Source organism: Sturnira hondurensis, unplaced genomic scaffold, assembly GCF_014824575.4.
Source record: "Sturnira hondurensis isolate 20B ecotype Veracruz unplaced genomic scaffold, ASM1482457v3 Scaffold0017394, whole genome shotgun sequence".
Classification (NCBI taxonomy): Eukaryota; Metazoa; Chordata; class Mammalia; order Chiroptera; family Phyllostomidae; genus Sturnira; species Sturnira hondurensis.
The window spans coordinates 1,688,118-1,699,622 of NW_028090025.1; the positions used below are offsets into that span (position 1 = coordinate 1,688,118).

At 43.8% G+C, this 11,505-nt stretch overlaps 1 protein-coding gene across 2 annotated transcripts in view; it reads right to left on the reverse strand.

The window, feature by feature from the left end:
* The window catches only part of FAM199X (family with sequence similarity 199, X-linked), a 39,698-nt gene extending 32,618 nt beyond the window's left edge, over positions 1 to 7,080 (reverse strand). The window contains exons 1-2 of one of the 2 annotated variants that reach the window (XM_037067696.1): positions 6,810 to 7,080; positions 6,537 to 6,735 (exon numbers count right to left, since the gene is read on the reverse strand). In XM_037067696.1, coding sequence (XP_036923591.1) covers positions 6,537 to 6,733 — 197 coding nt within the window. In that variant the 5' untranslated portion in view covers positions 6,734 to 6,735; positions 6,810 to 7,080. Of the gene's footprint in view, positions 1 to 6,536 lie in introns of both variants that reach the window. The other variant, XM_037067697.1, reaches the window with a different exon arrangement.
* Between the last annotated feature and the right edge of the window lie 4,425 nt (positions 7,081 to 11,505).

Below are 11,505 nucleotides of genomic sequence, written 5' to 3' on the forward strand. Positions count from 1 at the left end.
GTTTTAACCACAGCTCCACTCATGTCGTGCTACCGGAATTTCTGTTCTGATTACTACCAAATCTACATTTCTAACCTGGATAGTTCTCCAAAGCCTGATCCCCATTCTTAACTTGTCTTAACAAGTCCCCAAACCAAATTCCTCCTGCCTCTTTACCCTATTTCACTTCATGGAATGTGGTTCTCTCACCTACAACTCACAGCTCTTTTATACCTCTATTTCTATAATGAGATAGGAAAAATGTGGGTGATACAAAAACATAGTAGTCTTAGGTTTTTCTGGTTAGTGGTGATTGAAAACAGGGCCCTAAAATCACTCAAATGAGTAACTACTTTGTACAACAGTTCATTTTGCATCCTGCCAATAGGGTGTACAAAAGTGAGACACTATCCTCCCATATGCTTTTCACAATTGTTCAGTGCCAAAGTACTAATAAACTCCAGAAAGATGAAGAAAATAACACATCAAGAAATTCATATTAACCCCCTTCATCTCACAATTTAATTACAGGATCTACCAATAGCATTATAATTATTTTAAATTGCTAAACATCCATTTTTTTTATGATGGTGGAGGTTGCAGTGAACAATTGCTAAGAGAAAACCCACAACTACATCTCAAAAAATCCTGTCACCAAAACCAAAAACAAAAGTCTCTATCACTATATACATTGCACATCAACATTTCAATTTTAAAAATATTTAATCCTGGCTGGTGTGGCTCACTGGATTGAGTGCTGGCCTGCGAACCAAAGGGTCACTTGTTCAATTCCTGGTCAGTGCACATGCCTGGGTTGCAGGCTGGGTTGCCAGCGGGGGTGGGGGCACACGAGAAGCAACCACACACTGATGTTTCTTTCCTTCTCTTTCTCTCTCCCTTTCCCTCTAAAAATAAATAAATAAAATGTTTTTTTAAAAATTTAGACCTCCGGCCAAGATGGAGGTATAGGCAGATACATTTTGTCCCCTTGCACACCAAAAGAAAGACAATAACAAATCTAAAGACATAAAGAAAAAGAAACAGAAGTTCCAGAAAATCGAACTGTATGGAAGTCCAATAACCAAGGAGTTAAAGAAGAAACATTCACCCACACTGGTAGGAGAGGTGGAGATGGGCAGCTGGGATGGAGAGGACACATGACAAGGCAGTAGCTGGTGGACTGGGTGGTCCCACATTCTCATGCAGATAAACTGGGAGGAACAACTGGGAAGCGAGACACACTATGCAACCCAGGGTTCCAGTGCAGAGAAATAAAGCCTCAAAACCTTTGACTGTAAAAACCTCTGTGGGTTGCAGCAACAAAGGGAGAAATTCCCAGCCTCACAGGAGAGTTCACTGGGGAGACCCACATGGTCCTAGGACATACACAAACCCACACACACGGGAATCAGCACCAAAGGGTCCAATTTGCTTGCGGGTAGCAGGGGAAGTAACTGAAAGCCAGCCAAGAGCCAAGCGAGTAGCACTGTTCCCTCTGGGACTCCTCCCCCACATACAGTGCCAAAAAACAGCAACATGGGTTGCCCCACCCTGGTGAATACCTAAGGATCCACCATTTACTACATAGCAGGCATGCCAAGACAAAATAATATAGCCCAAATGAAAGAACATATCAAAGCTCCAAAAATAGAACTAGGGAATGAAGAGACAGCCAAACCAATCAAATGCACAGTTCAAAACATTGGTAATCAGAATGTTCACAGAAATGGTTGAGTATGGCTGCAAAATGAAGGAAGAAGTGAAAAATATGCCAAGTGAAATAAAGGAAAATGTACAGGGAACCAACAATGAAGAGAAGGAAACCAGGACTCAAATCAACGATTTGGACCAGAAGAAATAAATAAACATTCAACCATAACAGAATGAAGAAACAAGAATTCAAAAAAATGAGGAAAGGCTTAGGAACCTCTGGGATAGCTTTATACATTCCAACATCTGAATCATAGGGATGCCAGAAGGAGAAGAGGCAGAGCAAGAAATTGAAAATTTATTTGAACAAATAATGAAGGAAAACTTCCCCAGTCTGGCAAAGGAAATAGTCATGCAAGTCTAGGATGCTCGGCGGTCCCAAAGAAGATAGATCCAAGAAGAAACACACCAAGACACATTGTAATTAAGTTACCCAAATTAAAGATAAGGAGAGAATCTTAAAAGCAGGAAGAGGAAAGGAGACAGTTACCTACAAAGGAATTCCCATAAGACTATCAGCTGATTTCTCAAAAGAAACCCTGCAGGTAAGAAGAGGCTGGAAAGAAGTATTCCAAGTCATGAAATGCAAGGACCTACATTCAAGATTACTCTATGCAACAAAGCTATCATTTAGAATGGAAGAGCAGATAAAGTGCTTCTCAGATAAGGTCAAGTTAAAGGTGTTCATCATCATCAAACCATTATTATATGAAATGTTAAAGGAACTTAGCTAAGAAAAAGAAGATCAAAAATATGAACAGTAAAATGACAACAAACTCACAACTATGAACTACTGAACCTAAAATTAAAAAAAAACCAACTAAGCAAACAACTAGAACAGGAATAGAATCACAGAAATGGAGACCACATGGAGGGTTATCGGCAGGGAATAGGAGGGGAGAGAATGGAGGGGAAAGTACAGGGAACCAGAAGCATAATTGGTAGGTACAAAATAGACAGGGGGAGCTTAAGAATAGTATGGGAGCCCTGGCTGGTGTGGCTCAGTGGATTGAGTACCAGACTGTGAAGCAGAAGGTCACTGGTTTGATTCCCAGATGGGGCATGTGACTGACTTGTAGGCCAGTTCCCCTTCGTGGGCCCTCCAGAAGCAACTTTCGGGAACCACCCTGCTGAGTTTCAAAAGCTGTAACCCCCCCATGGCTAAGGTTGAGTGAGAGACCTTCGGACCATAAGCCACTAAGGAGACAAATCTTATCTCCCTGGCAGGAGTGCCCCTTCCCTTCTGCTCCTTTTACTTCATCCATAACTGGCCCCCAATGCTTGATCAGTTAGCCAAAGACTGGTAAGATTTTTGAATGGGGGAACACCTAAAACAGGCACAATCCCTGGGAGGCCCCAGGGAAGGACTTGGGGGGCTATAGCAAAAGGGGGTGATGGACCCTTGCCCCTCAGCTTTGACATAGCCTGAGTCCTCATTTTGTTGAGAGAAGTCTTCTAATCTCTTGGCTGCCTTACATCTCCTGCCTGACTTAAGCCTGAAACAATGACAGAGGGCAGTGCAGCCCTGTGCTGGAAAGGGCAGGTTCCCCAGGTTGATGAGGCCTAAGGAAGAATACATAAACTCCTATGAAACCTGCTTTGCTAAGAATGCTCTCAATTAAATGATAAGGGTCCAAGCAGGAAATGAGTTTGTTTCACAAAGTTTTGTAGCCCTTCAGCTAACAGACCCTGACTCAGAATGAACCCTCAGAGTTCTTTGTATGTTATCTACTGTTTGAACTTTATTGCCTGACGATGATTAATGAGTTTTACCTGTACTCCTGTGTAAATTGAACCCAACAAAAGCCCATTAAGAAGAAGGCTCTTGGCCCTTCTCCTTTGAGAGATTGGCCACCTTTCCTCCCCAAGCAGATCATGTCTTAGGAGACTTATTCTCATCTTTGGCAACCAGGAGGGCCCTGTGGGCAGAGACCCCCCCCCCAGGCAACCACACATTGATGTTTCTCTCCTTCTTTCTCCCTCTCTTCCCCTCTCTCCAAAACTAAATAAATAAAATCGTTTTAAAAAAAGAATAGTATGGGAAATGGAGAAGCCAAAGAACTTACATGTATGACCCATACACGTGAACTAAGGAAGGGGAATGCTAGCGGGGGAAGTGCAGGGCAGAGAGGAATAAAGGGGAGGGAAAAAAATGGGACAACTGTAATAGCATAATCAATAAAATACATTTTAAAATATTTAAGTTTTTTTCTTATTGAAATTCATTCATTCTTTCAAAATTCCAGACAATGTGTATTTGGTCATAAAATCCTAAAAGATACTACTAGGAAAGTGAATTGTACAAAACTAGTTGTGTTCATATAATTTACTTTCCACTGAACCTAGACAAGTAACACACCAACCTAAGTCACAGGTGACTCTAACCTGAACACCACAAACATTCAACCTAAGGGATTATTAATAATAGCACCTCACTCTCCTAGTTAATGAAGGTTGCAATTATAGCCCAAGGTCCAATAAATGAACAGGTACAGAATTATCATCATCCTAACGCCCTTATCAACAGCATTATTTAAACAATTTCCAAATTTTCTTATCAGGCAACAATGAAGAAGCAAAATAAAGGTCAATCTAGTGTCTACCTGCTGACAAGCTTTGTCCCTTCAATGAAATTTCCTTTATAATGACTAAACCCAGAGTAGAATATCAGTATTCAACTATACAGATATGATTTTTGGTTTCTTGCTGGAATTGGTGAATGATATGATGTGAAGAAAAAAAAAGTGACACATAAAACTCCAAAATAAAAGTACTCCTGAATCGTTGCCGATTTAGCTGTTTGCTTCTCCTTGAAAAGTAGTAACTACAGCATATGGTACTCTCAAACACCATCATGAGAAGGGGTAAGAAGGCAGAAAGAACATTCCAGAAAGAGAAAAGATTTAAAAGGCATGGTAGCCCAGGGCAGAAACATCATCTGCTGCAAATAGTGCTAATTCTACTTCCCCTAATCTCTGCTGAAAAGGATACAGAGCAAGATACCTTAGACCTCCTATAGTCATTTCAAGCCTTACAAAAAGTAGGGTAGGTGAGGAAGGTTTTTAAAAAGCAAGCAGTAACTAGGAAAAATAAGGCTTGGCTTGAAAAATTGAGGCTGAACAGAAACTTCCCCCTCTATCTTCACTGCCCCATTCTGCAAAACAACCTTGATTTTATCATGGTCTCTGAGAAAAGTGGTAGGAAAACACAAATGAAACTGGGGAGGAGAAAGCTGTAAGAAACGTATTCTTCTCCTGCACTCCCCATCACCCCAACCTATCTTGGCAGTGCTTACCCTGAGCCTCTGTCCCCATACTCCCTCGCCCTCATCATCAGAGCAAGCTAATTATGAAATCATTTTTACCTTCCTGTGTATTTAACTTGATCTAATACTAAAAAATGTAAATGTCAAATATATGCAAAAGTATTCAATTTATGGTTTTTTCCAATGCAAAAATTTCTAAGGACAATTGATTTCATGAGTATGTGACATTCATGTTATAGTTACCTCATAGAATAAATAGACTTCTGTGAGTTAGTCTAAAAAACTATAACAAATCATTAGAGCAATTAGCTCTGTTCCCAAGTTTCAGCATTGGCTCCAAAGGAGTAATCCTGGTTTTGCCTAACTCAATTTTATGACCTCGAACTCAGTCTTTTCTTTTTGAACTTCAGTTTACTACCACTTTCTTTCCAAATGTGTCATACTAATGTTCTGGATGATTGCTTAACTACTGCACCTTACTTCCAGACTATATAACTGTCTTTTAGGTAAGAATCCTGTTTCATACATTCCTTGTATTTGGCATAAGCTCAGTAAATCTGTAGACTGATTTGGCAAGAGATGGCAAGAAACATACAAAAGACATTAAAATGTGGAAGGATTTGTTTGTGCTCATATTATAAACTGGATCAGAAATCAGAACTCAATTCCTTAATTCATCTGCAGTATTTTCCATATCTGAACCCCTTTTCTCCTTTCTTTTTCTCCACACACCCTCCCAGGCCTTTGCATATGTATCTTGAATATAATAAAGGTTGGGATACCTATAAAATATTTTCAAACCCCCCACATTCTGTGTAATACTTGAATGCTTGCATGAAAGAATTATCCAGAATACTCCCTTCTAATAAAACCAGTTAGGGGATGCACCTTCCAGGTAAATTTGTATTAAGCAAGCCTATTCTAAGCCTCGCTCCATCCTTCCACCCAGGAACAAATCAAAGGATTTACTACATGAAGGAATCAAGAATCTTCCAGATTTAAGGTTATACATTTTGGGAGGGCCTACAGCACGAAGGCCGAGTTCATAAATAAGAAAGAAAACAGAGAATTGTCCGGTTTCCTACTGCTTCTCTAAAAATGGGGGAGGGGGTGGAAATAAGTTGTGAGGTTAGAAATTGGGAGAAATTAAGATTATAGCTTTAAAAGTACCACCTTTCAAAAAATCCATGGATTGAATTTGAGCCATCAGAAATGGAAGGGATTAAACTTTTGCGGGTGATAGGAAACAAGAACAGTTAAAAATTAAAAATGGGGTTTGGAATCCACAGGGGATAGACGGGGGTGCGGGGAGAGGGAAGGGAGGAGTCGCTAAGGTCAGAAAATGAATGGGGGAAGAGAGTAAAATGCCGGCCGAACGGAAGATCGGGAGGGCAGGGGTGAAAAGAGGGAGGGTAAGAGGGAAGGAACCCGGGAATGAGCGCTAGTAGAAGAGAAATGTGGGGGATGGGGCATAGGGAAGTGCAGACTTAGGGCGAAGCTCCAGGCTAGGAGGCGACCCACGGGTCCCAGACTTGAGGCAGCGGTGTAGGCAACCTGCCCCTACCCCAGCGGCGGTACATACCTGTTGGTGTGGAAGCGGTGGAGTGGGTCGGTGCGATGGCAAGAGGACAGCTGGCAGCCGAAGTCGCTGATGTCCAGGCAGCCGGGCTCCTCGCTCGGGCAGGTGCCCACCCCACGAGGGGGTCCAAGAAGCGGGAAGGGCTCCTCTGGGGTCAGAAACTTCTCGTACGAAGTGGTGGCCGGGGCTTCGTCGGACATGGCTGGAGATGTCCAGGCTCGGGTTACCTCTCTGGGCCCGGGCTGCTCCCACGTCCGCTCCTGCCCCCACTCTAACCTGTCTGCTGTCGCCGCCGCGCCTGGGTGTGCCAGCCACAGTTCACCAGAAGGCTGAGCGCCTCGGCCCGCCACAACTCCCGGCAGTGCGGCGCTGCGGAGGAGGCTGCTCGAGGCCGCTGCAACCCGCTGCCTACCAGTTGGTCCCCAGTGGCCTCCGCAGTCGTCTCAGTCGTCTCAGCCTGCCGCCGCCACTGCTGCTACCCAGCCCAGCCCCGTCAGCGCAGCGCAGCGCAGCGCAGCCACCCGTGACTGCAGCAATCCGCAGGGTGTCCGCCAGGGTGGGTGGGGGTTGGGGGGACAGCGGGAAGCCGCTCCCCGCGCCCCCTGCTGGAGTGGAGGAGGAACTGAGCCGCTTTGCCTCCGGCGCCACTGCACCGCCCACCTCACCTTCCAAGCGGCCAGTTACGAGTTCCAGGCGCTAAAACGCCGGGCACTGCTGGTCAAGCCCCTCCTCCTCCTTCTCACTAGCGGCTGATTACTAAAGAGCAAGCCGCATAGCTTCGAAAAGGCACTTGGCTCACAGTGGTTGCGTGAGAAAGAATCCAGATACCCTGGTTCCCAGCACACTTGATCACCCTGTCCCAATTCAACAAGTATTTATTGAGCTCCTGCATATTGCACAGTGTGCTCAGCACTGTGCAATAAACTTCAGGCAAAGTGAGCCAAGTAGAGAAAAATAGTCCTTACCTCATCTCTGGTCACCAAACCCTGAGATTTATAGACGGCGGCTCCCAGGCTACTCAGAGCTGATGAAAACGTAGACCTATTTTGTGTTCTGTGCTGTAGCTTGCATTTTGCATTCTGCTTGGAATGTCCTGCGGTTTCTCCCTTGCTAATCCTTAAAGCCCCAGCTCAAACTTTACCTACTCTGTGAAGCCTTCCCTGACTCTCAAAGGAGACGTAGGCATTACTGCCAATGCTCCTCTATAAAGATTGCTTAACTCGTTTAATTTAAATCAATTTACTAGAGATTACATACTGTCCTTCCTCTCTCTTCTCTGTATTCCAGACAAGTGGTTCCAGATCTTAGGTGTATACATTTTTTAAAACACTTGGAGGAAAACACAAAATTGTCAATTTCTTATTTTGCCAACGGAACGCAAAAATTTAAAAACTATCTGCTACTATTTGGTAAAAGGAAGCACGTGTCATATACAATGTGAAACCTGAAGACTAAGCGGGCTGGCTCCTGGTGGCTAAGTGGGCTCGAACAAATATGCAAAAAAAAAAGCAGAGCCTCGCAGCTTTTTTTGCACAGGGACCTCTCACTAAAAACTGAACTTCAGAAAGAAGCCTCTTGGTTAGACTGCCTACCTACGAACCACTAAATTTTCTGTCTGCACTGTGTTCTATTTGAGACAGTCCTTATTAAAAAGTTCCTGGAGTCCTAATTCAACCAATAGGACTGAGGCCCACCCCATCCAATCAAAGCTGTGCATCTCTGACCAATCAGAGTGTCTGCTTCCTGACCAATCAGGGATGAGGAGCAGGAACTTCTGGCCATTAAGTTCCCCTTTCTTCCAGGACACGCTCTCTAGTAAAGGTTGCCTTTGGACGACTCAGATCATTGTGGGTGGAAGCAGAGCAGGCCATCACAGATAGGCCTAGTGAAGGAGGGTCTGTCCTCTGGGCCTTGCTGTTCTCACATCAGCTTCCCATAGCACTGGAAGAGGTGTTCACTGCAGTGCTGTTTCACACCCATGCTGTATTACGGTTAAGCTCTTTGCAATCAAGTCCAGGATTCCTCTTGGCGTTTGAATTGACCCCGAGAACCATGGTTGACAACAAGGGTATAATCTCTCAATAAATCATTAAATATTGGGTTGGCCAAAAAGTTCCCTTGTTTGGTTTTGTTGTTTTTTCTTCCCAATAAGGTGGCTCAGGTAGCACTTAGTTGTCTTTAACTTCATTAGAAACAATTTTATTAGATTGTATTGTGACAGCTGCATTAAAAAAAATGTCAGCATGCATTACAAAATCTTAATCAAAGGTCTGAGGAAGATGGCGGCTGAGTAGGACAAATGATTTAGCTCCCCCCCCCNAAATTTTTTTTCCCCCCCCCCCCCCCCCCCGCCATGCACCAGAGAAAAACCAGGCTGATCTGCGGAGGAGCGAAGCAGATACCCAACAGGGACCCAGCATATAGGAAGGTGGGACTCCAGAAACTGTAGTGGATACTGAATGACCAGAGGTTGAGAAGAGGAGACGACCATAGATCAACAAGGTACAAGGAAACAGCGCAGAGACTGCAGGCCCTCCGCCGGGCCGCTGTGGTCTCTGAGAGCTGAGAGGGAGCAACAACAACCCTGGCAGAGAACTAGTCACCAGCACCCTCCCTACCCAGCTGGGCGCAGATTAGAAAACACCAGGAGAGATTGGTTTGCCTGTAGTGGCAGAGAGAGGAGTGGGCATTAGGAAACAAACCAGAGAGCTCTTATAATCTGTGCACTCAGGCTGTGGTTGCCGGCTTGGGAGAACTGAGAGTGTCCCGTGCGTTCCTTGGAACAGGACGCCTGAGTCAAGTCTGCCACAGACTCTGGGAGCCTCAAGCTGCTACCAAGGCCTCTGGAAGAGAGCCAGTCATCAGGTCCCCCCCTACCCAGGCTGGCACAAACTGAAAAAATGCCAGGAGTCAGGCTGTGGTAGCCAGCTTGGGAGAATTGAGAGTTGTTCTGTGTGTTCTACCATAGCACTGGGAAAGGTCTGTGCCCAAGCCTTCGAGACCAGGAAAGCCGGGCTGGGAGTATGCACCCTCACGCCAGGCCAGGACTGTGAATCCTGGGGAAAAATCTGCTCTCAGTGGGATACTGGAGAGCAGCGCCAGTCTGGATCTTGGGAGGGCACTAGTGAGACCAGTTGAGTTCACCGAAAAGCGAGGAAGGCCACACTAATAGCCCCTCAGACTGCTGCAGGTAGTGAGACCAAAAGAAAAGGTTTGACCAGCTGGAAACCAACAAGAGGAGTAGGTGGAAGCACACAATACCAAGACACCTGCAGGAGACTGCACCACTGAATTTCACAGGTATCCTACCACAGAAGTTCACACCATAAACCCAGGGAACCAGAACAGATCAATTTAAGAAGCTGAGGCCAACAAGAAGAGCATCACAAACAATGCGAAAACAAAGAAACAATCCCCAAATGAAAGAAAAGGAGGAAGTCTCAGAAAGAATGTTAGATGAAATAGAGGCAAGTCAACTATCAGATTATGAATTCAAAGCACTGGTTATCAGGAAAATCAAAGAGATTACAACGAGCGACCAGAAACTACAGGGGAGCTACAATGAACTCTCCGCAAGCTATACCAACATGAAAAAGGAAATAGAAAACATCAGCAAAGGCCAAGAGGAAATGAAGAATACAATTTCTGAACTGAGGAACACAGTAGAAGGTATGAAAAGTAGGATCGATTAGGTGGAAGACCACATAAGTGAGCTAGAGAACAGAGTAGAAAGAATCTCCCAGACGGAACAAGTAAAGTAAAAGAGAATCAGAAAGAATGAGGAGGGATTAAGAGAAATGCAAGACAATATGAAACATAATAATATCCGAATAATAGGAATACCAGAAGGAGAAGAAGAAGAACAAGGGATAGAAAACCTATTTGAAAGAGTAATAACAGAAAATTTTCCTAATTTGATGAGAGAAAAAGTCGCACAAATTCAGGAATCACGGAGAGTCCCAATCAGGTGGAACCCAAAGAGGCTTGCTGAAAGACACATCATCATTAAAATGGCGAACCTCCAAGACAAAGAGAGAATCCTAAAGGCAGCAAGGGAGAAAAGGGAAGTAATATACAACAGAGCCCAAATAAGGTTAGCTACTGACTTCTCAATGGAAACATTCCAAGCAAGAAGAGAATGGCAAGAAATATTCCAAGTAATGAGAAACAGAGGCCTACAACCAAGGCTACTTTACCCGGCAGGCTCTCAATCAAGATAGAAGGCCAAATAAAGAGCTTCCAAGACAAAAGAAGTCTAAAAGAATATGCCTCCACCAAACCAGCTCTACAAGAATTACTAAAGGGCTGCTTTAAGGAAAGGAAGGAAAAGAGACAGATAGAGAGGAACACAGGTACATAAATGGCAATGAATGAGTACCTTTCAATAATAACCTTAAATATAAATGGATTAAATGCATCAATTAAAAGACATACAATAGCTGAATGGATAAGAAAGAATGACCCACACAAATGCTGCGTACAAGAGACTCACCTCAGTCAAAAGACCATCACAGACTAAAAGTGAAACCCTAGAAACAAATTTTCCAAGCACATGGATAAAAAAAAGGCAGGGTTCTCATATCAGACAAAATAGACTTCAAAAATGGGCAATAAAGAGAGACTCAGAAGGCCACTTCATATTACTCAAGGGAAGAATCCACCAAGAAGACATTAACATCATAAATATATATGCAACCAATGTAGGAGCACCCAAATATATAAAGAAAATCCTAGAGGACCTCAAGAAAGATATTAATAGCAAAACAATTATAGTAGGGGATTTTAACACCCCACTGTCAAAAATGGACAAATCTTCCAAACAAAATATCAACAAAGACATTGCAGCATTAAACGGCATCCTGGATAAAATGGACTTGATTGATATATATAGAGCCCTCCATCCCAAAGAAGCTAAATACACATTCTTTTCAAACGCACATGGAATGTTTTCAAAGACAGACTACATGATAGG